General features: G+C 49.6%; 1 protein-coding gene and 1 long non-coding RNA gene across 2 annotated transcripts; both read left to right on the forward strand.

Annotated features, from left to right (window-relative positions):
* Positions 1-267: 267 nt before the first annotated feature.
* Positions 268-14080, forward strand: OVOL1 (ovo like transcriptional repressor 1). Its single transcript, XM_083417120.1, has 4 exons — positions 268-851; positions 11662-11852; positions 12205-12391; positions 13299-14080. The coding sequence occupies exons 1-4, from the start codon at positions 752-754 to the stop codon at positions 13595-13597; spliced, it is 777 nt and encodes a 258-aa protein (XP_083273246.1). The 5' UTR covers positions 268-751; the 3' UTR covers positions 13598-14080.
* Positions 14081-14433: 353 nt separating this feature from the next.
* On the forward strand, positions 14434-15665 carry LOC310666395. Its single transcript, XR_014505894.1, has 2 exons — positions 14434-14577; positions 14733-15665. It is a non-coding gene; the product is annotated as an uncharacterized lncRNA (long non-coding RNA).
* Positions 15666-24536: the final 8871 nt, after the last annotated feature.

The following is a 24536-nucleotide window of genomic DNA, read 5'->3' on the forward strand; positions in this document are numbered from 1 at the left end:
GGCGCCATCCTGGAAAATCGTGGGTGCTTTAAGCACCCGCCCCCTCCTTCCCCCTCTCAAACCGGTTTGGCAGCCAGGTAACAAAAGGTAAGGACACCGTTATTTCCAAACGCATGCGCCATCCCCACCACACCCCCAAACATCTGATCTAATTAGAGGCAAGGAGAGGGACGAGTTTTGCTGGAGTCTCTCATTCTCCTGGCGCAAACAGCCGAACTCGCGTCTCGTTGGGGTGGAGGAAAAAGCATCTCCCCCCCCCCCCCCCCGCGAGCGCGCAACTAGCCGCTGCCCAGACGAGGTGGAGGTGGAAAAGAGACGGCGAAGTGCGAGGGACTTAACCTGCCCGCCTCGCCGGCTCCCTCCCACCTTGCTCGCTGTACCTTGACCCTCCGAGTTCAGCCCGGCGCGCCAAAGACGAACCGGCTCGCGGGGACGGGCGAAACCGAGCGGCTTTGGAACGTTCGGCGCGCGGGCGTTCCATCCGTAGAACGCCGGGAAACTTTTTTTTGTCTTTCTGAACGTTCCATCCGCGGAACGTCGGGAAACTTTTTTTGTCTGAACGTTCCATGGGCGCCCGTTAATAACGAAAACTAATAGGGCCTTTTTTTTTTTTTTTTTTGCTTTGTTTTGTCTTGAAGTAGCGGGGGAAGAGGAAGTGGGCCAGGAGTAAGGAAAAGAGGCCATTTTTTGGGAGTAGCGGGGGTTTATTTATTTTTTAAATTTTTTAAGCGCTCACCAAAACAATTTAAAGATGCCCAGAGCTTTCCTCGTGAAGAAAACTTGCGTTTCTACAGGCAAGAGGAATTGGAGCGAACTTCCCGATGAAGAAAGAGGCGAGATTTACGTCCCAGGTGAGTCTTGGAGGAGAGGGATCTGGAGTGCGGCGAAACAACGGCCGCCGCGGCTTTAGAATTAAAAAACCTCTGCTTTCGAGCGAGTTTTAAAATTTATTTATTATTTGATTTTTTTAAAAAAAGAAAATTGGTTTAGAGATGAAAATGCCTCCGGAGTGGGGGGGAGGAAAGGGGAGGACGGAACCAGGTGGCGCATAACGGCCACCATCGTTGGAGGGCAAACTTACGGGCTCATTCGGGGCTCCGGGGCATTCCGGAGAGGCTCCGATCCCCACCCACTTCGTTTCCTGGAGGAAGGAGGGGGGGGTGTCTGAGGGGAAACTGGGAGGAAGGGGGAGCGCGGTGGGTGAGGGGGAGGAGGAGGAGCAGGAGGAGATCATAACTCCGTTCCCCATGAATCACCTCCAGGCAAAACAAGGGAATCGCTGCCTTACTCAAGGCGACTCCCACACAGACCTTTCCTCGGCGCGGATCGCACCTGCGCGGCGCGCCGGGCCATCCAGACCTGCCGCTCGCCTGAGAATGCTGGGAAAGGGCAGTTATGCGCGACAAGGCTCCGCTGAAGCAGAGCGTGCGGCGTTTAAACACGCCGGCGAAGGGGCTGGTTGGTTGGCGGGGAAGATCGAGGCGCAAAGGGTAGCGGCGGCGCCTTTCCTAAAATGGGATTGGGCGCTGCGGACGCCGCTCTCGCTGCTCCCACGCTAATTAAACAAATGCAAACAAGCAAATTTAGAAGTTAGTTAAAGCCTCGCTTCGTGCTACTGACTGAGGTGTCAGTGTTTCTGCCAGCACCGTCCGGAGGAGTTTGGGCTGACTTGGGGTTAAACGGTCTGAATTTTTTAAAAGGCATAAACATTTGAGTTTCTGCAATATTTTCACCATTAATAATAATAATAATAATAATAATAATAATAATAAACATAGACGACTAATTGGGCAGCCTAGGGCTGTATCCAACTGAGTCAAGTGCCGGATTTACGTATAAACTAAACAAGCTATAGATTAGGCACCCACTCACTTGGGGACCCCCAAAAAATTAAAGAAAAAAACCCTTTCCAAAAAGAAAAAAACCCCCAAAATATAAGATAAAAAAGACAAATAAAATAAAACCTACTTACAGCAACAGAGTTTTATGTTGTGTAGGCTCCTATGTTGTAAGTAATGGGCCCCCAATCATTTTATGTTAGAGCTTCATAATTATTTCACTATTAATATACTTATTAATTGTATTTCAGTTCAACAATCACTTTGATAAAATACATATTTTGTTATGTGCAAATGGCTTTAGATACCTATTAGGTCCATAAATTACCATATAGCACATATTCAACACACAAAACAGTGACGATTTGTTGTTGACAAAGGACAGCTGGACATATAAAGGGCCCCATTACCTTCAGTAGCTTAGGGCCTCATCAAACCTAAATCCGGCCCTGAACTGAGTCCTGCTTGGAGTAAACCCACTGAAACCAACGGACTTCAAGGTATTGTAGTCATGGCCATTGATTTCTATGGGCCTATTCCGAATAGGACTTATTTGAATACAGCCCTTGCTTTAGAAAGAGAGAGAGAGAGAGAGACTGCAGGAGTTTGAAGTTGTATGCAAAAGTATAACATATTTAATAAATAAGTAACTCTCATGGGTGTAGCTAGGATTTATGACTATGTTGGGGGAGAGCAGAACAGAACTGTTAGTTACGGTAAGTACATTTTTATTTACTGGATTTGGGGCGAGGGCAGCTGACCCCCCCCCCCATTCACCCCTGGCTATGCCCATGATAGTCCTCCCACTAACATACACCAGAAACCTTTGCCTAACTCTTGCTTCACAGCATCTCCACCGCTCACCATTCTGCAACAGAATAAAACCCTGCGAGTGAGTTCTGGATTACAGCCTCTTGCCCTAACTGCTAGGCCCTACTCCTTTCCTTAATACAGGGTCCAGAACGATAGTTAGTGCAGTAACTACTGGGTGTCACTTCCCTTCAGGGAGCAAGCAACAGAGAGGAAAAAACTGCATCTTGACTTTCCCCTCTAATTACTCTGCCCTTGCGCCCTAGACCAGTGTTTTATGGCCTTGGTCCCCCAGTTTCTGTTGGACTACAACTCCCATCAACCACAGCCAGCTTAGCCAACGGTTAGGGATGGTGGGAGTTGTAGTCCAGCAACGTGCAGGTTGCACCCAAGGTGAAAGAATGCTGCTACATGCTTGTCACTTCATTTTACTTCCAATAATTATAGGCCACTTTTCATCACAGAGTGTTACCACCAATAAAACAATCGATCAGGTAATGCTGTGTTGAAAACGAAAACTACAGACAAGATTGTGGGGGCGGGGGAGTCATAAACAGGCGTAGTACAACTTGCTTGAAATGCTCTTTGAAGTGGAAAGGTCTTAGTCAAGCACATCTCAGGAGGGAGGGAATTCCACAGAACTGGGTCCACAGAACTGAATGCTCCGTTCCTGGTGGATACGATGAGCTTCTCATCTGAGACCACAAACAGAAACGCCACAAGAAGATCTCATTGATTGGGCAGGAGGCTAAGGGATCAGGTGGTCCTGAGGTTATCCTGGACCCAAGTTTGTAAGTTAATAGAAGAACCCTGAACTTGACGCAACCACATTACTGTATGAGATCATTTCCGTAAGGGTAGCTCTGCCAGACTGTGTGTACACACCATATATTTAAAGCATATCCTGGGAACGCTAGCTTGTTAAGGCTGCTGGGAACTGTAGTTTTGTGGGGGGTAAACTACAGTTCCCAGGAGTCTCTGCAGTACGTGTGCTTTAAACATATGGTGTGTGCACAGCTTTAGTCTGTGGTAACAGCAGTCTTGTGACATCTTCAAAAACAAGCACATTTATTACAGCAATACAGTGGTGTGGTTAAGTAATTTTACAGTCTGGTTACATGGGGAGGGTGCCCCATCTTAAGACAGTATTGTGTGTTCCTTGACTGACTTTGGAATGTGGCAAGCCAGCCCTTCTGTGTGGGGTTTTTTTGGGGGGGGCATTCCTGGTCATTCTACCGAGTGGGGACCTTGGCTTCTCCCCCTAATGGCACTACTTGTGGCATAGGTTTTGCAACTCACACTTCGCTTTGATGAGATGCATGCTGCATGATCCTCTGTTGGCAGGTGCATATACAGTGGTACCTCGGGTTAAGTACTTAATTCATTCTGGAGGTCTGTTCTTAACCTGAAACTGTTCTTAACCTGAAGCACCACTTTAGCCAATGGGGCCTTCTGCTGCCGCCGCATCGCCGGAGCATGATTTCTGTTCTCATCCTGAAGCAAAGTTCTTAACCCGAGGTACTATTTCTGGGTTAGTGGAGTCTGTAACCTGAAGTGTATGTAATCTGAAACGTATGTAACCTGAGGTACCACTGTACACTGTATGGGGTAGTGGGAGAAACTTGAGGTGTGCAAGAGACAGAATCATAGCATTGGCAGGGATGACGAGGGTCATCTTGTCCAACCCCTGCAATGCAGGAATCTTTCGAACCCACAACCTTGAGATTAAGAATCTCGTGCTCTACCAACGGAACATAAGAAGAGCTTGACAGCTGCCAGATCAAGCCAAAAGCCCATCTGGCCTAGCCTCCAGTGGCCAGCTCCTGGTGACTGGTATTCAGTGGTAGACTGCCCCTGACTTTGGAGGTTCCATTTGGCCATCGGGGCTATGAGGCCACAGAGAGCAGTAGGGTGGTCATGAAGAGAGCGGGGTGGTGGCACCTGGCTTGGTGATGGAGGGGGAGCCCAAAGGAATTAGGCGGACGCCTGGCGCTCTGCTCGTAAACCTCCCTGTCTGTCTTGGCAAGCATCACAGGGCCTGACTTGAGAGTCTGTAATTAGCTTTTAATTAATCACGCTGGAAGCCTGCTCCTGGTTTCCTCAATAGATTCCAATGTGCTGACACGGGGAAAAGAATTCCACTGGTTCCTGCTGGTCCTCTGCTGAGGACCAAAAGGAAAACAGCCTGCCTTTCATCTGTCTACGAGCTGTATTAGTTCATAGCAAAGTGTTTCCGCGGGGAGTCTGGGTTAAAGATAACAGGAGGGAAATTGAGGCTGAGACACACCATTACTTTGCTATATCCTGAATATCCTGCCTTCTCTACAAGGAGCTCAAACTAGTGCACATGATGTAGTATGGGGGTGATTAGAGTTTTGGCCTAGGACCTGAGAGACCAGGGTTCGAATCCCCACTCAGCCATGACACTTGCTGAGGTGACCTTGGGCCAGTTGCTGTCTTTCAGCCTAACCTACCTCACAGGGGTGTTGTGTGAATAAACTGGGGGACAGCCATGCACACCACCTTGAAACCTCCACCATGAAAATAAAATATCTTTCCTCTCCCTGTGAGGTTGAGAGGAAGTTGTGTGCTTCATGGCTAAGTAGGCACTGGAACTCAATCTTTGGGGTCCTAGTCTGACAGTCTAACCACTAGGCCATACTGCCTCTCCCCCCACTTCCTCTTTTGAGGTAGCTTGGGTGGGGTCACTCCCTCTCTTGAGGGTGGTCTGTAGCCTTCCTTCAGAGGTTGTTGGAGAACAACCGCCATCAGCCGTTGCGGAGTTCGAATCTCACCACAGCCGCAGGTTGTTCAGTTTCCTCCTTCCTGATCTTGATTGCAAGCTCTCTGGGGCAGAGGCCTGTGTTTGTGCCTCTGCTTCTCTACAAACAGCCACACTGTGCCTTCTCTAAGTCCCACATTCTGATGCTCCATCCCACTCTCCTGTAATTGTGTCACATACTAGTGTGACCAAGAAAGTGAACCTGGGGCGGAGCTATGCAGATTAAGGTCTAGGGCTGGGGAAAGTTACTGGGCCACCAGTGATGAGGATATTTGATCTAGCCCCCTCCCCAATTACAGCTAATGATAATAATAATAATAATAATAATTAATAATAATTTAGTATTTATACCCCACCCATCTGACTGGGTTACCCCAACCACTCTGGGCGGCTTCCAACATATATAAAAACATAATCAACATTTATAAAAACATAATCAACATTTCTCTGATAAAAATAGGGACGTCCCATTCCATAATGATAATTTTACCATTTATAACCCACACATCTTACTGGGCTGGCCCAGCCACTCTGAGCAGCTTCGACATAAATAAAAACAGTGTTTTTTTTCTAAAAACATTTTTAAGGGTACTCTCATTTTCCTACTCATATTGAAATATTGCCCCTCAATGAGGCCAGACTTGGGTTCACAAAATATTTTGGGGTATGCCTACCCCTGCGTCCCCCCAGAAAAAAGCACTGTATAAAAACATAATAAAATATGAAACATTAAAAAAATTCCCTACATATGATTGCGTTCAGATGGCTCAGTGGTCAGATCACTCCATACCCTCCAGCATTTCTCCAATGAAAATAGGGGCATCCTGAGGAAAAGTGGAACATTCCGGGGTCAAATAAGAAACCGGGACGTGTTCTAAATCAGGGACCTCCCTGGAAAATAGGGGCACTTGGTGGGTCTGTAAAACATTGCATGTTAAAAAGCTTTCTTATACAGGGCTGCCTTCAGATGTCTTAAGGTTATATAGTTCTCTCTGACATCTGATGGGAGGGCATTCCCCGGGCTGGGGGCCACTACCAAGAAGGCCCTGTGCCACTTCCCCCCCTACAGTGCCAGGCTGGAGAGCCTCTGGCCTGCCAGATGTGGCTGGACTCCAACTCCCATCAGCCCCAGCTAGCATAGCCAGTGGTCAGGAATGATGGGAGCTGTAGTCCTGGCAAGATCTGGCGGGCCACTGAATAGAGCAGGCATTCTGCGTGGGGGAGAGGGTGATGAGTGTAAGGAGCCCCAAACACCTGGAGGGGCACCAAGTTGGGGAAAGGGTGCTAATTTAATGAGCTGTCAGGCAGGACGCTGTGACGATGAGGTTAAAAAAAAACTACCTTCCACCGCTGGCATTGGGTGCCTTGGCCCTTCCTGCTGCTGTTCCCACAGGGGAGACCAATGTGTCCCAGTCACACAGTCCCCTTTTCATAACGCTGGGTACTTTGCTAGTCACAGCAGCAAGATGCTATAACTCACGGGTGTCAAACACAAGGCCCGCGGGCCGAATCCGGCCCGCCAGACCTCATCATATGGCCCGTGGCATCAAGGGCGAGGAAGCGAGCTTCTCGTCCTTTTTACCGGTCCCGACCCAGATTTTAGGGTCCGCACTCCGGCGGAGGCTCTCTGCCTTTCTAAAAAGTGACCCACGCGAACAGCCTTCCCTGCCTGCTTGCAGACAGGGCTCCAGCCGACGCGCCCCGTCGGCGCTGCCTACCAGCTGGTCTCACAACTTTCACCTGCGTCGCCGGCCGGGCAAAGAGGCTTTCTGCCCCTCGGAGCCTCCCAGGCGCAGCTGCTCGAGGGGGCGGGTCGCGCGCGAGGCAACTTTTGGAGTCCCAGAGCCGTGGAGGCTGGCAGTGAGGGCAGGGAGCGAGAGCCACGCTTGGGACGCCGCTCACTCACTCGCTCGGGCCCCCAAAAAGAGGCCACTGCGGCGCTGCAGCTGGTGAGGAGATGGCCGGGGGCGCAGGCGGCGGGGGTTTGCCACACCGCAAAGCAGGGGCGCCTCCCACCTTGAAGAGGACCACGCCGTCATCTGGGCGGCTGGAGCAAAGTGGGAGCCTGCCAGCAACTTGGCTGCGGAAGCCTGGCTACGAAACACCACCCCCCTCCCCACGCCAACACATCGGCTTTCTCCAGGCCGGAGAACTTGGCGGATAGCCTCCTCCCCGGGAGCAACTGCAGCAGCTCGGGGCCCCAGCAGGATATCCTGGCCACCCGTGCCCGCAGTGCGGCTGGGGCTCCCTTGCAAGGAAGAAACTGCTGCTGTCCAAACTGCAGCTCCGTATCCTCCGGCTTCTGAGTGCGGCGGCAGGGCGGGGGGAGGCAACATTTGCTTCTGCTCTGCTCTGTTGGGACAGGCTCCTGTCTCCTCCCCGTTGGAGCTCCAGTCTGCCTGGAAGCCCATCTCGTCATCTTTTTAAAAAATCATTATTATTTCTTCTTCTATTCTTATTTAAAATCGTACTGGAATAGGTATATTAAATAGTGTATAGGTTCAAGACAACACACACCAGTGCCTAAGGAAAAATAACTTTGATAAAGTCCTACAGATACAACCGGCCCTTTGAGGGTGACCAAACTGCTGATGCGGCCCCCGATGAATTTGAGTTTGACACCCCTGCTATAACTAATTGTTCTAGTTGTGCATATTGGGGGGTTCTGCGAAAGAAGCACTCTGTACCTGCTCAGAGACACTAAGAAATTACTTTTTTTTTAAAGAAAGCGGAGGATCTGGAGAGGATGGTTATTTTATTTTACTATTCTTTTCATATCCCACCTTTTCTCCAAAGAGCTCAATGTGGCGTTGAGCTGAGGTCCCTTTGCCCCCCCCCCGAAAAAATATTTGAGGAGGCTGCTCCCCCCCCCCCAGTTGATGGGCATTGCCATTCAAATGGTGTGTGTGCACTGCATCTTCTGATCGGTGCAGGGTGGGGCTTACCTCCCCCCCCCCCAATATTTTATTCAAGTTGGCACCCCTGGATGACATACACAGTTCTCCCCCTCTCTGTTTTGTCCTCACAACAACCCTGTGAGGGAGGTTAGGCTGAGAGACAGTGAATGGCTCAAGGTCACCCAGTGAGTTTCACGGCTGAGCAAGGATTTGAACCCTGGTCTCAGGTCCCAGTCTAACCCTCTGGCCTCTCTGCCTTGCTTCAACCCCCCCCCCCCCGCCTCCATTCGTGACCACACTTCTCTCCTTTTTGTGGAACTTTGAAAAATAGCAGCTTTGATTGCGGCTCAGTTGGAACCTTGGTTCAGCTCTGGAACGTGCCAGGTGGTACAATGCCTCTGAGCACGTGCAGAGGTGCTGAGTAACTGCAGCCAGCCCTGACACAAATACAGTGGTACCTCGGGTTAAGTACTTAATTCGTTCTGGAGGTCCATTCTTAACCTGAAACTGTTCTTAACCAGAAGCACCACTTTAGCTAATGGGGCCTCCTGCTGCTACCGTGCTGCCGGAGCATGATTTCTGTTCTCATCCTGAAGCAAAGTTCTTAACCCGAGGTACTATTTCTGGGTTAGTGGAGTCTGTAACCTGAAGCGTCTGTAACCCGAGGTACCACTGTATCTGCAATTAATATAGGGGGTGGGTGGGAAGGAAGAGATGTGACTTTCCAGGGATATTTAAGTTCCAGACCCTCCTTTCAAATTGCAACTGCTTTGGAACAAAACAGTTTCATCAAACTCTTTTTAATTAAAGAAGGGGTGGGGGGGAGGAGGAACACCCTGACAAATTTGACAGGCTTCAAATAGCTTGCCAGTTCACTCCGGGCTCCTTGACGGATAAATCAAAATGAAACTTAATACTGTTTCCGTGCGAAGAAAGTGGCTCAAAGAAAATGTGCGGAGATTTTTCTTTTTTAAAAAGTTTGGTACAAATGGGTTCTCCAGTCTGCAAGGTGTATCTGAAACTTTGCTTAAGTTTCTTTTCCTTTTAATATACCGTATTTTTTGCTCTATAAGACTCACTTTTTCCCTCCTAAAAGTAAGGGGAAATGTGTGTGCGTCTTATGGAACGAATGCAGGCTGCGCAGCTATCCCAGAAGCCAGAACAGCAAGAGGGATTGCTGCTTTCACTGCGCAGCGATCCCTCTTGCTGTTCTGGCTTCTGAGATTCAGAATATTTTTTTTCTTGTTTTCCTCCTCCAAAAACTAGGGGCGTCTTTTGGTCTGGTGCGTCTTATAGAGCGAAAAATACGGTAATTATCGTTGATCAGCCCCATTTTGGCTATTGATCAGCCTTTGGCTGGCCATTGATCAGCCCTTTTCTGCAGACCCGGTGAGGAGCGCTTGGGTTTGGGCATCCTTTGCCTCCATGTTGCCTTTTGAGCCTGGCTTGTTGTGTCCTGAGCCTTTTGTGACTCCCACTTGGCCGCTGCATAGCGCTGAGGTGTTCTTTCTCTTTCCAACGGAGCCGAGAAGAACGGGAAGGCCGGGAAGATGTGCTTCCAGTTGGTTGGAGGGCGATTGCAACATGTGCCCTCCCACCCCGCTTCCCCCCCAGGCAGGTGACAGGAGATGGAATTGTGGCGCCGGCCCGGAAACGCTTAATTAACTACCTGGGCTGGGTTGGACTTTCCAATAACATCCCGGTTAACCGGTTCTGAGCTGTTTACTTGCTGTTACAGCTGACCCTGGGTGGTGAGGATGATAGTGGAAGGGAAGGGGGTCGGTTGCGGTGGTGGGATGGAGAAGGGAACCCCGTGACATTTTCAGTTGTGCTCCTGTAATGAGGACTAGCGCCTTGGGGAGGGGGGGAGATGGGTGTTACGTGTTATTCTACGCTTCCTGTCTCCGTGTGTTTTCAGTATTGCATCCACTTACTCCACTCCCTAATTAGCCACTTAATTAAAAGTTAGGCTATGTACACCTTTAAAGCACATTCAGAGCACATTCATTCCCCATCAAAGAACACTGGCCACTGTAGTTTGTTAAGGAAGGCTGGGAATTGTAACTCTGTCTGTGTGTGTGGCGGGGGAACTACAGTACCCAGAATTCTTTGAGGGAAAGGATGTACTTCAAATGTGTTTTAAAGATATAGTGTGTACATGGCCTTAGTTTTAGGGCAGGGTTCAGGAAGCCTTTTGCATAAGAGTCCAGCTCACAATGGCCCCAGCCAGCATGGCCAATGTCCATTATTTATTATTTTTATTTATTTTTATTAGATTTATATATACCACCCTTCATCAAAAGATCTCAGGACGGTTCACAAGATAAAAACACATGAAAAAAGCACAAATAAATAGTCAAAACAGAAGCAACAAAACAGTAACCCTCCTTCCCACAAACACATTTAAAATACTTTAGAATATTAATGGGGGATAATGGGAGTTGTTGTTGCGGTGGCATGGGCCACAGGTTCCCCATCTCTGATTTAAGGATTAAGTGAACACATATTGTAATCCTGTATCCCCTTACCAGGGAATAATCCCCATTGAATTAAATGGAACTATGGAGTGGGGAACCTGCAGCCCTTTCAGGTGTTCTTGGACTCTGTCTCCGACCAGTCCCAGCCAGCTTGGCCAATGGTCCAGCAATATGCCATGGATGCTCTAGTTGAGATCCCTGCATTGCAGGAGGTTGGACTTGATGCCCCTCGGGCCGGGTTAGAAATTAGCCAGGCACCAGGCGCATTTTGCTACTGGTGTGGGTCCAGTTTTGCTACTGCTGTGGGTCCAACTGTGACTAGCTGGAGATTTCTGGACACCAAGTTGGTGACCACAGTTTAAAAACCTCTGCCTTAATCCATGGAGACCCAAGTTTGGGAAACCTTGACCAGGGGGTACAACATGGCACTTCTCAGATCCTTGAAGGCCTATTGCAGCAGTGAGGAATATCTTCCCTTCCAAAGATTCTTGGACCACAACAACTTCCACCATCCCTACTCCTTAGCCCTACTTGCTGGGGTGAGTTGTGGTCCAGCAACATCTGGAGTGCAACAGGTTCCCCACTGCTGGTGTGTCACATCTGTGGAGTCAAAGACTTGCTCCCTGCTGCTGTCCCAGAGGGCAGGTCTGACTTAACAGGATTGAGTCACAGGACAGGAGATTTCAGCTGAAGGCCAGCAGCTGGGAAGGGCAAGCAGAGAGAGGGGCTGTTGCACCCAGGTCCTGCCCGCAGGCTTCCTATTGGGGCATCTGCTGTGAATGCTGGGCTGGATGCAGCCTGACTGTTTCTATGTTCTTGTGCCAGTGGAAGTGACCACTCCCTTTCCCACCCCACAGTCTCCTTGGGCGGCTATGCCCTGTGGAAGGACCTGGAGCCTTCGGTGGCCGAGCCGCCGTCATACCCGATGCCTTTGGACATGACGATACGGAGCTCCACCTACACGGCTGCCCAGCCCCATTGCACAGCCCAGGTCCCCAGTGGGGTGCATCAGGATGAAGAGCCGGGGTTCTTGCACCCCAAGATCAAGGTATGACCTGATAAGAGGGGGAGATGTCCTACATTTGAAGGGATTTCAGGTAGCTGCTAGTGGGAAGGGTCTGTTAGAAATTAGCCAGGCGCCAGGCGCATTTTGCACCTGGCTTCCGGCCATTTGCGACCAAGTGAAGATTCCTGGGCTCCAGGAAGGCACCTGACATCTCCACCATCTGGAGGAGTATGCGTGGGGATCCTTGGATCTTGACTGTTTTCACACACTAATACCCCATCCTGTAGAATTCTATTTTATCTGCACAATCTGCGGGCAGCTGCCCATGCCTCCCTCTGGCTCCATGTGTGCAAGTGAGTCTCACGAAGCCTCTTCCATCATCTTTTCTCTGCAGGTGACGCAAGGCGACTGCCCGGGGGAGCAGTTCTCCTGCCCCTACTGCAAGAAGGGCTTCTCCTACCAGCGCATGCTGAACCGCCACTTGAAATGTCACAGTCAGGTGAAGCGCCACCTCTGCCCCTATTGCAACAAGGGCTTCAACGACACCTTTGACCTCAAGCGCCATGTCCGGACGCACACAGGTGAGCTGCGTTCCTCTCTTACTTGAGAGCAGAGTTGAGGCAGGCCGGTGAAGAAGCACGAGTGTCTCCCCCTCCTGCTGCGACAAGCTCCTCTCCCCACTGGTCTCCCAGGACCAGGGGAGGCGTGAAACGGGAGGAGCAAAGTCAGGCATGCTGGCGTAGTCTCAGATTGCTTGGGGAAAACTCTGGAGAGGCGTAGACTTAGGCAGCTGCAGGACGGAGGGGACCTTTAGTCTCAGCAACTGCCTTATAGGGGCAAGACCTACTGGAGAGAGCTGCTCCGCTAGGTCTTGCCCCCATGGAGTTGCTTACTCTTCTCTACTATGCAGCAGTGATTCATTAATGGATCTGCCCTAGTTCAGTAGCAGCTGCAAAAGTACCACGCCCTTCTGTGTACACGTAAAAGTGCTCTGCTTTTTGCAGCAGTTACTGATCTGCCTGCCCAAAGACGAATGAGAGGGGGTGCCGGGCTAAGAAGAAGGTGCTTTAATACCATTTGGAAAGTTGAAATGGAGCACACTCTGCTGTTGTAAGAAACAGGTCTTTCAGTGTGCCAGCACCTGTACTATGGAACTCCCTGCCTATTGATATCAGACAGGCACCTTCCCTGTGCCCTTTTCAGCACCTGCTAAAATTGTTTTTGTATATGCAAGCCTGTCCGGGCATGTATGAGCTGTCATGTGTTTCCATCTGGTTTTTAGCTTGTCATTGATTTTAATTAACTTTTTTTTTATAAAAATTAACTTTTTTTTTATAAAAAAAGTGTTTAACTCTTTTTCTGATAATCTCATTGTTTCAAACAACACATTCAAACTTTCCGATTGCACTGTTTCTCCCGCCCAAATGCCTCTGTGTTTTGGGTCCACCGGTGCACTAAAAAAGGACTTTTCTTTCCCACTCCTTGCAGGCGTCCGCCCTTACAAATGCGACCTCTGCGACAAGGCTTTCACCCAGCGCTGCTCGCTGGAGTCTCACCTGAAGAAGATCCACGGGGTGCAGCAGAGCTACGCCTACAAAGAGCGCCGCGCCAAGCTGTACGTCTGCGAGGAGTGCGGCTCCACGGCCGACAGCCAGGAAAGCCACTTGCGCCACCTCCAGGAACGCCACCCTGACAGCCCCCTGCTGCGCAAGGCCACACGCAAGACGGCTGCTGCTGTCCACGCCGGCGCCGCACCCACTCTGCTGCAGGGGGGCCCTTGCCTCTGAAATGTGTGCCTGAGTGTTTTCACGCGGGTGGGGAGGAAGTGCCTGTCCCTGTCCCGCAATCCTCTGGCACCCCTCTTCTGCCCTCCGTGCCCCCCCCCCCTCTGGCAAGCACAACCCTCTTCCTAGCTCAGGGATTCTCAAAACTTCTTATGCTGGTGTCTCTCCACGTGGGAGACAGGGCTGACATTTTTATTTTGAATCACGGCACAGAGCGAGAGGGAAAAGGAGAAGAGACTATGTTGGAAGTATGAAGTCAAATGTCCTTTTTTTCCTCTGGGAGGAAGGAGCCGGAAAGCGAAACCCAGAGCGTGAACTCAAAGTGGTTTTCAGGCCCAGGAACGAGACTTTTCCAGTTGCTGCCTTCAATTCCTCCAAGGACATGCCCTCCAAAAACCCAGTTATTTGGAGGGAATGGAAGGGGGAGGTTGGCTGTGTAGGCAGTGGTGTAGCGTGGGTTGCTAGCGCCCGGGACCACGTGGAGGGAGTGGGTGGGTGGGAGGGAAATAGATGGAGTACGCATGCACATTCAACTACCTAATGGTGTCCATGTCACCCAGGAAATCGCAGCTGCAGAGATTTTTTAAAAGAGTTGTTGTCCGGAGAGGTCGCTTCCTGGTTTGCATGGAGAAGCTGTTTTCAATGGAGCCCAACAACGGAAGTGCAAAGCTGTATTGAGGCAGCACTGGGTGTTGAAATTTTGTGCCCCTAACAATTTTGCATCCGGGGCAACCGCCCCAGTGGTGTACACACACACACACACACACACACACACACACAATGCCAATGTGTACGCCTCAGCCCTCAGACTTTGCATTGTTCTTCAGAGTGATGCTAAGAGTGCCTTAAGAAAACCCCTCTTAAGACAGGGGTGGGGAAGCTGGAGGGGGCGTCCTTGAGATGTTGTTGGACCCCAACTCCCATCAGCCCCAGGTCACCGAGTTCAGAAGTCAGGGAGTCCAGCAACTTTTGGGGTGCCACCAGTGGCGTAGCGTGGGGGGTGCAGGGGGGGCCGGCCGCACCGGGCGCAACATTTGGGGGTTAGGGTTAGGGGGCGCAAATCCACGGGTTAGGGGGCGCAAATTACTTGCCTTGCCCCGGGTGCTGACAACCCACGCTACGCCACTGGGTGCCACAGATTCCTCATCCCTGTGATCTCATGGGTTTTGTAAAAATGAAAAAGCATACCCTTAGTAGAGTAGTAGATAGTGCAGGAAAGGGCTTCTTTCTTTGCACAATGGTCATATAATCATGGAAGGGACCTCAGAGGCCTTCTAGCTCAGCCCCCCGCCCATGCAGAAAAAGTGCTGCTACAGCATTCCTGACAGGAGGCGGCCCAGCCTCTGTCCCTCCTACAGACATGTAGCTGTTGCATCCAGAGGTTTGGGTGGCTGCACATTTTCCTGATTCTGTGAACCAGATGCAGCCTCTAAGACATGGATTTCTCTCTTTGTGTACTGTAAGAAATGAATGTTAAACATGAGGCTGCCTCTGTACGAGTCCCCGTTCTGGCCTGCCAACCAGCCTCTACCGGAGCTGCAAATCCTGTTTTGCCTTTGTGCCATGGCTGTGATTGCATCCCATAGCTGCTTTCCTTTGGAAAGCAGCGGTGGAGTTAACTGTCCTGTCACATCTCTGTGCTAAGCTGCTATAGGGCCGGCCCTATCGTTGGGGAGGTTGGCTGATTTGGGGCATCATGAAACGGCAGCAAATTGTGAAAGTTATTTAAGTTAATAATGTAAATTGTATTTTTTTTTTATTGCGAGGGGGGTGGGAGAGGCACTTGTGGGATAGTCCGCCTTAGGTGTCAAATGTAACTGGACCAGCCTGGTGCGTTGTTGCCACGCAGGTGTGATGGAACAGTGGGAACGTCAGCATCTTAATGGGACCGGGGCATAAAGTAAATTATATGAGGGTGTGAGTTTTGTTTACATATTGGTCTTCTTTCTCGGATCTGCTGGGAACAGAGCCAGGCCTGTGAATTTTTAATGTTATTATAATATTATTATTATTATTATTCATAATCAAGGATTCTCCCTCTCATGAATGAAAATAAAGGAACTGAATATTTTGTGAGTCTGTAGGGTGCGTTGTGTTTTTGGATTCCAAGGAAGCAGCCTTCAGCATCCTGGTACCTCCAATAGATGGGAGTTGTAGACCAACAACATCTGGAGGGCATCCGATTGCTGAAGGCTGCAAAACTCTACTGCTGAACGCTACAACCACATTTGCTGGGCCCAAAGGGTCTCGCTCTGGATCCAAACTGAGGCCCACAAGCTGGATTTGGCCTCCAAAGAATTAGAAGGTTTCTGCCCAGTTTGGTTTGTAGGGAAGAGAGGCCCACAAGCTGGATTTGGCCTCCAAAGAATTAGAAGGTTTCTGCCCAGTTTGGTTTGTAGGGAAGAGAGGGGGAAATGTTGCTAATGTTTTGTAAGGAAGGTTTCTGCAGTCCCTTTTAGCTATAGGCACCCAAGGCCTCATCTCACAAAAACCTCAACTGTCTACATAAGAAGAGGGACCCTGCTGGATCAAAGACCAGTGGCTTATCTAGTCCAGCTTCCTCTTCCACAGTGGCCAATCAGATGCCCAGTCTGGGAAGCTTGGATGCGAGGCCTGAGTAGTCCCTTGGGGTTACTGGAAGGAGGGCTCACATGGGATCATATTCAGAGGCAGAAAAGGCTTTTATGTGTGGGTGTGACTAAGTGTGTGTGTGTGTGTGAGAGAGAGAGAGAGAGAGAGAGTTGGGGTTTGGTCTTTGCCCTTTGATTTACAGTTATTGAAGGAGGGTGAGCAGGAAAGCCCTCCTCAAGGCCACCCCAATACATTTTGGCACCTGAGGCAAACCACAAAATGGCGCCCTCCCACCAGGGAAGAAGCTGGGAGTGAAGATCTACATCAGAAACAAGGGGTAGGGGGAAGCGGCAGCAGGTGATGTGCTCCTTGGAGGCCGGATCCTGCCATCCCTGTGGATCCTAAGGTGGTTGCCTCACCTTGTCCCATGAGTGGGCCCGGCCTGACCCTCCTTCACACATTTCTGCCTGTTTTGTTACTCTTATTTAGTTATTGGGTGAATTGACATATCACCTTTAAGGCCTCTGTGGATGGCAGCTTTCTTCTTCAACAGTGAAGCTTACAAATCAGTGTGAGCCCAAAGGAGATTTACTCTAAAACCACTCCTATGGAGTCTAGTCCTGGTGCTTCTTGTTTCTTGGATGAATAAAAATTCTTGTTGAGGTGTTTTGTTTTTTAACTAGGGGAGCAGTGAGAGGGAAGACCAGTTATGTTATGCAAAGTTAACTAAGCAACCTCCTTTTGACAGGGTTAGGGTGTTGGGGAGGCAGAAGCCTTGAGAGGAGTGGGGAAGAATAAAAATAAATCTGAGGACAGAGAAACAGTGAAGGAGAGTAGATTTCAGGGTTATCGGTGGTGGTGAGAATGAGATCGGCTTTGCCAGGAAAATGGAGGAGGAGGAGTCGGCTTGCCCAAGAGAAACATGCTCTTCTTTAAAATGAGGGCACATTATACTGTAAACTGGGTTTGCATCCTCTTCTGTCTGGACCTGCAAAGAACAATCCAAGTTGTAAATGTACACACAGCCAGTCAGAAACTGTTCCTTACGCTTAGCTAAACATCCCCTCCTGGTTAAACAGTTTAGGGAGCAGAGGAAAGAAGGACAGTGTAGAGAATATATATATATATATATATATGCAGGTTTTGGTGTCCTCGGGTGTCTTCCCGTGTAAAAGTTGGGGTGTCTAGGCGACGTTTCGACGAGGTCTCACTCGTCATCTTCAGGCTGGTGCTTTCGGCTTCTTGTTACTGGAACAGAGCAGGATCTCAGTGTTTGAGTTCCTATAAATACTGTTGAGGAGGTGTGGTGTATAGCCTCCAATGTTCTGGGCAGAGAGGAGGTTCCCAGGCTAGTGTGCCTTTTCTTCTTTTGTTCCTTAATTACTTGAGGGATATCTTGAGTGATTTCTTGAGTGATTTCCTGAATCCCACTTAGGTGGGTCATTAGGTGTGGATTAGTTGCTAAAGCCTTCGTGTCTTGAACTCTTGAACTTTGTGAAGAGTTTTTCTGAGAAGATGGCTGTACTGCACTTGGTTGTGCTCTGGCTTGGCTTCGTGTATAGGGGCGAGCTGTGGTTTTGTGGCCTGTGCCAGCCAGATCTGTGTAGGGATTGCAGGGGGGTGCAGCATCCGGAGGTGCTCTTTAACATTTCCAAATTGCTCTTTAACATGGAACATCACCACAAGAGAATAATCATGGAAGCCATCGAGATAGAGAAACACCCTCACAACATGAACAAGCGTGACGACACATCCCGCTTGCCAGACATCTGGAAATTAGCCCTCCCCACAAAATCTGACACCAGATCCAGAGGCACACAGAACGCCATCACCAATCAACCACACCAGACCCAAACCCAGACCCTCTCCACAGATAAATTACAGACACCATCCAGTAGCCAAACCAGGGTGGCACCTCCGGATGCTGCACCCCCCTGCAATCCCTACACAGATCTGGCTGGCACAGGCCACAAAACCACAGCTCGCCCCTATACACGAAGCCAAGCCAGAGCACAACCAAGTGCAGTACAGCCATCTTCTCAGAAAAACTCTTCACAAAGTTCAAGAGTTCAAGACACGAAGGCTTTAGCAACTAATCCACACCTAATGACCCACCTAAGTGGGATTCAGGAAATCACTCAAGAAATCACTCAAGATATCCCTCAAGTAATTAAGGAACAAAAGAAGAAAAGGCACACTAGCCTGGGAACCTCCTCTCTGCCCAGAACATTGGAGGCTATACACCACACCTCCTCAACAGTATTTATAGGAACTCAAACACTGAGATCCTGCTCTGTTCCAGTAACAAGAAGCCGAAAGCACCAGCCTGAAGATGACGAGTGAGACCTCGTCGAAACGTCGCCTAGACACCCCAACTTTTACACGGGAAGACACCCGAGGACACCAAAACCTGCATTCCTGTACCCGTGAAAATCTACGAAAGCATATATATATATATATATATATATATATATGAATGATATTGACAGGCGGAAACCTCTTCTTGCCTTTTAAAAGCGGCTCAGAGAACATGATTTTGTTGGAGAGCTTCACCACAAAATTTGGAGAAGTGTGAATTTTTGAAGGCCATTTGAGTTTTGGTTGGCATGTAGCTTTTAACCCTTCCCAAGACCAATTCTATTTGCCAAGAGACAGACTGGTGATTTTTTTTTAGTAGGTAGCTTTGCATTCCTCAACTACTATTTTGGCATTAAAACCTGCACATGGAATACTTGCTGTGGCCAGCAGAGGGTGCACAGATATTACACATACGCAGTGGATGTTGAAGATTATTTTCTAAGACAAGCACTTAGAACAACTACAAATGCCACACACCAACTGCAAATTTTCTCTGACACACCAATTGCAATGGTATGTTCTAAGATGACACTTGCGGCAGCAGATATCTGGAGCATCTAAAAACAAAGAAAATAGCATTTCAGGCTTCAGAAATATTGCTTTTAGGTAAAGGGACCCCTGACCATTAGGTCCAGTCGTGACCAACTCTGGGGTTGCGGCACTCATCTCGCTTTACTGGCCGAGGGAGCCGGCGTACAGCTTCCGGGTCATGTGGCCAGCATGACTAAGCCACTTCTGGCGAACCAGAGCAGAGCACAGAAACACCGTTTACCTTCCCGCCAGAGCAGTACCTATTTATCTACTTGCACTTTGACGTGCTTTCGAACTGCTAGGTTGGCAGGAGTCCGAGCAACGAGAGCTCACCCTGTTGTGGGGATTTGACCCACCGACCTTCTGATCGGCAAGTCCTAGGCTCTGTGGTTTAACCCACAGCGCCACCCGCGTCCCTACTCCTGTGCAAATTCAACCCATAGATCAGGCATGGGGAATGTCAGGGATGGGGAACCTCAGCTTCAGGGTTGAATGTAGCCCTCCAGACCTCTCTGCCTGGCCCCTGCAACTCTCCTGATGTCACGGCCCTCAGCAGGCCACACCCCTCAGCAGCTCTGCTCCCCAAGTGTTTGTGCCAGACTGGAATGTGTCCTCAAAGTAGATGGAGGCATGCGTGTAGAAAGCTTTGGCTGTTGGGTGGCTGGAAGACACCATTGCTTCATCTACTTGTTGTCTTTGGCCCCCTGTCCACCTCTGGCATGATGTCGCCGCAAAGAGGCAACACAGCTTTTGTGGGAGGGCAGTGGCTCATTGGCAGAGCAGGCAGAATTCCTGGGTTCAGTCCCCAGTGGCATCGCCAAGTAGGGTTTGGAGAAATCCCACTGATATCTCATACCAGGTCCTGGGTGTGAATATGAATTCCAGGGTTGCCTTCCCTCTGGTTGGTTTCTCAACCAGCTGTTCAAAAGCACAGTCATTTAGGGAATCTAGAAATGTTGCCTCTTCGTTGTGAGCGGAACACTCATGTAGCCTTGAGAGTTGCTGCCAGTCTGTGTAGACAATGCAACAGTTTCCAGTGCTCCTTTGGGCTGAAAGTGCTCCTCATCTTTCAACTTTGACCATGGGCATCGAGGAACTAGTGACCCGATTTAAACTCCAGGATTTGGGTGAAGGTTTCCCCCCTGCCTGTGTGGTTTCCCCGAACTTGATGTCTGTCCCTTCATTGGGTACTTAAATTCTTATTCCACTGACGTTGAAGAGCAGAGTCCAAACGCTGGTCAGCGATGCAGACAACTAAGTCATATGTCCCTTGTAATGGGAGCATGCACAAGTAATGAGGATGTAGTTGCAACATTTTGGCACTTAATTGAAATCGGAACATTTTATGTTTGGCTCTCGAGATGCCTTCAGTGGAACCACTGAGTGCTGCTGCTGACCTGAGGATTTCTTGCTTGACCTGTGCAGACACCAGAACTCTGGAGATGCTGCACACACAAGCCAGCAGAACCACTCGGACTCTTGCTTTTAAATCACAAAAGTGTTGAAGAATAATAAATAAATTGTTGTTGTTCTTAATTGAAACCCTTGAAAGCAGCTCAGAAGGAGATGCTTGTCTTTCATCAGGCATAGCATTAAAGCAGGGGTTGGGAAAAGCTTGTAACCCAAGGGCCACATTCACTTCTGCTCAACTTCCCAGGGGCCACACACCATTGGGGGCGTGGCCAGAGGCAAAAGAGGGTGGAGCTACTGATACAAATTTCTACACAATGATGTCTACACAACCGCCACACACCTGCCTATCACCCACCTAGACCAGGGTTCCCCACACTTGGTTCTCCAGCTGCTCTTGTACTACAACTCTCATCATCCTTAGCTAGCAGACCAGTGCTCAGGCACCATGGGAGCTGTAGTCCAAAAACAGCTGGAGACCCAAGTTTGGGAAACCCTGATCTAGACAAGTAAGAGGCATGATCAGAATTCAGCCAGGCAAGAACATTTGGGATGCATGGCAAGGACAGCGAGGGGCATGGCCTGCAGAGAGGGGGTGTGGCCGGAGGGATAAATCTGAGGGTCAGATAGAGAGCCCCTGGGCTTAAGGTTTCTCACCTGGGTCAATGGCTCTCTAAGGTTTAAGGCAAGAGCTTTCCCCAGCCAAATCAGGAGTCCTCGTGGATTGGCCACGGGGCCTTCTGCATGCACTATGGCCCTTTCACAGCAGATTTAGCTGTTGGCTCTGCTCATGCCTTTCTTGCCTTCTGCTAGGGGCCACCTGGCCGAATTTATGGAGGAGGGTCTTATATTTGGAAGGGCATCAGAGGGCGCAGTTCCTCTGTTTGTATGGGATGCCTGCTCCAAATCTGTTTTAAATAGCGAAAGAACCTTAAGGAAGGATAACAGGGATGGGGAGCAGGTATTGAGCAGGCAGACTCCAACATCCCAACAATCAAAATCGGGATGCTCGTTTTTGGTCCTGAGCTCTTGCGGGAACCAGCTGACTCATGAGAGAGACCCAAAAAATGAGCGTCCTTTGGTCTGGTGCTCTAGTGCAGTGTTTTTCAACCTTTTCTGGGCAAAGGCACACTTGTTTCATGAAAAAAATCACGAGGCACACCACCATTAGAAAATGTTAAAAAAATTAACTCTGTGCCTATATTGACTATATATAAAGTAATTCTCTTGAATAGGAATCCAATAAACACAAAGAAAGTATTTTATAATTACTTTATTATGAAATAGTAAGTAAACAGAAATATGAAAAATTATAAAATACTTTATTCAGTGCGCAACCTGGGCCTGTTTGGCTGAACACAGAGCTGATATTCTGGCTGGAATCGAACATTGCGGACCGTTCTCTGCTCAGCGGGGATCGATCCGCTGATCCCTGCTGAGCCGGCGGATGACAGCTCCGTCTCCGCACTGTGTGCGGAGAGGGAGATGTCAGAGCCCCGCTGCTCTCTATGGGGAATCGGATGAGAGCGGACCACCTGTCCGCTCTCATCCGATCCCAACCGATCTGATCCCCACCCAGGATGGATGGAAAACAAGGTGGACACAGTCCGGTGCCCGCCTAGTGGGCGAAAAATTGACATTTTTTTAAAAAAAAAATCTTTCAAATTTTTCTATTTTTCCCACGGCACACCAGGGAACATCTCGCAGCACACTAGTGTGCCACAGAACAGTGGTTGAAAAACACTTCTCTAGTGGGAGTCTGCTAACTTGTGCCAAAATACCAGACCAAAAGATGGATCCAATCAGAAGCCAAGATGGCTTCTGTAATTCCAGGATATCCCATTCAAATCAGGACGGTTGAAGGGTATGAGGTTACCTGGTCAATATCTTGCTTCCACTATGATGAAATTGGGGAGAGGAGGGGAGGGGAGGGGAGGGGGACCTTTCTCAGCTCAAAGGCCATATTCCACTTCCAGGGGCCACATGCCCTGGGGGGGGGGGGGAAGGGTGCAAGGAGAAGCAAGAAATCCCAGTGTACTCACACGCCTCTCTCCACCTTCCAGCCAGCAGTGGGCGGAGTCAAAGTGGGTGGAGCAACAGGGTTGGCTTCTGCATGCACGGACCCCTTGTACATTTCTCCATCCTCCAATCAGGTAAGCAAGAGGCAGTGTCTGAGTTCAAGGACACACCCCAGCCTTGGAAAAAAAGCAAGAAGAAGCAGGGCTTTTGAGAGGCCTAGTCTGAGGATGGAGACATGTCCTGGAAAGAACATAGAGGCATATGGAGAAGCCATAGGGCACAGCCTCCAACATTTCTCCGATGGGAAAAGGGACATCCTATTCCGCAATAATAATAATAATGCTATTTTTTTATATCCCGCCCATCTGACTGGGTTGCCCCAGCCACTCTGGGCAGCTTCCAACATATGTAAAGCATTACAGTCATACCTCGGGTTGAATACGCTTCAGGTTGAACCTTTTCGGGTTGCGCTCCGCGGCGACCTGGAAGTAACGGAACGCGTTACTTCTGGGTTTCGCCGCTCGCGCATGCGCAGACGCTTAAAATGACGTCACGCACATGTGCAGAAGCGGCGAATCGCGACCCGCGCACGAGCAGAAGCGGGTTGCGTTCGCTTCAGGATGCGAACGGGGCTCCGGAACGGATCCCATTCGCATCCAGAGGTACCGCTGTAAATGTTTAAAAACTTCCCTATGCAGGGCTGCCTTCAGGTGTCTTCTAAAGGTTGCATAGTTACTTATCTCAGAGTTCGCGCAACTCCATGCCCTCCAATATTTCTCCGATGAAAATAGGGACATCCTAAGGAAAAGTGGAGGGACGTGGGTGGCGCTGTGGGCAAAAGCCTCAGTGCCTAGGGCTTGCCGATCGAAAGGTCGGCGGTTCAAATCCCCGCGGCGGGGTGCGCTCCCGTTGCTCGGTCCCAGCGCCTGCCAACCTAGCAGTTCAAAAGCTCTCCCGGGTGCAAGTAGATAAATAGGGACCGCTTACTAGCAGGAAGGTAAATGGCGTTTCCGTGTGCGGCTCTGGCTCGCCAGATGCAGCTTCGTCACGCTGGCCACGTGACCCGGAAGTGTCTCCGGACAGCGCTGGCCCCCGGCCTCTTGAGTGAGATGGGCGCACAACCCTAGAGTCTGTCAAGACTGGCCCGTACAGGCAGGGGTACCTTTACCTTTACCTTTAAGGAAAAGTGGGACATTCTGGGATCAAATCAGAAACTGGGACAGCATCTGTAAATCTGGGACTGTCCCTGGAAAATAGGGACACTTGGATGGGCCATATCAAGAGGCCTGGGGAAGGGGGCTGCACCCTCCCCCTGGCCTGAGGTTCCTCACCCTTCATTTAAATCCATGCATATCTATGAGCATATGGGGAAGTTATGCATACCTGGGCCCTCTCTTGATCTTTCTTTTCTGCTGACTCACTTCTCCTCCAGAAACTTTCATGCACCCAGAGCCCCTCTATGCACCATCATACCACATAAGCAATGGGACGGCACTTACAACTTTGAACTTTGGTGCCGCACAACCACCAGATCCACAGCACTGCAGAGCATCAACTGTTCCGCTAAAGAACACCCTGGTTAGGCAAATCTTCAATCTACAGTGTTTGGGTGACCAGTGACCAGCAAGCTTTTTGGGGGGCGGAGTGGAGAATGAGGGGTGGCCGTGGCACATGATTGACACATTCCTAACCCTAAATGAGAACAGTTACAAATCTCTGCCGGCTGGTTGCTGCACTTTCTTCCACATCTCTCTGGCTCTCCACTCGCTTTCTAAAACTTTTAGTTAATCCCTTAAAACAAGAGTAAAACTTTAACGGAGTGAGCTGCTTACTGTTTTACATAAATAATCCACTCAAAGACCTGGTAAAGGGGAGAGCCAGTAAGATCCCCTGGCAAAAGTGAGAAGAGAACATTATTTGACCTGTGGCTGCTTCTGAAGTTTTCCTCCTTCACCAAAGAGTGGATTCCTCTTGCAGGATTGAAGAATAAACACCAGGGAGATTATATATATATATCCTCCAAAAGAAGCCTGAGTAGCACATGGTGACTGTG

Source organism: Podarcis tiliguerta (assembly GCF_965153285.1).
Source record: "Podarcis tiliguerta genome assembly, chromosome: 16".
Classification (NCBI taxonomy): domain Eukaryota; kingdom Metazoa; phylum Chordata; class Lepidosauria; order Squamata; family Lacertidae; genus Podarcis; species Podarcis tiliguerta.

What these genes read in the sequence shown, in the direction of transcription:
- OVOL1 (XM_083417120.1), top strand. Translation starts at nt 752, where the DNA reads ATGCCCAGAGCTTTCCTCGTGAAGAAAACTTGCGTTTCTACAGGCAAG. An exon ending in AGGCGAGATTTACGTCCCAG is followed by an intron (nt 852 to 11,661) that starts GTGAGTCTTGGA and finishes CCCACCCCACAG; the next exon opens with TCTCCTTGGGCGGCTATGCC. An exon ending in CCATGTCCGGACGCACACAG is followed by an intron (nt 12,392 to 13,298) that starts GTGAGCTGCGTT and finishes CACTCCTTGCAG; the next exon opens with GCGTCCGCCCTTACAAATGC.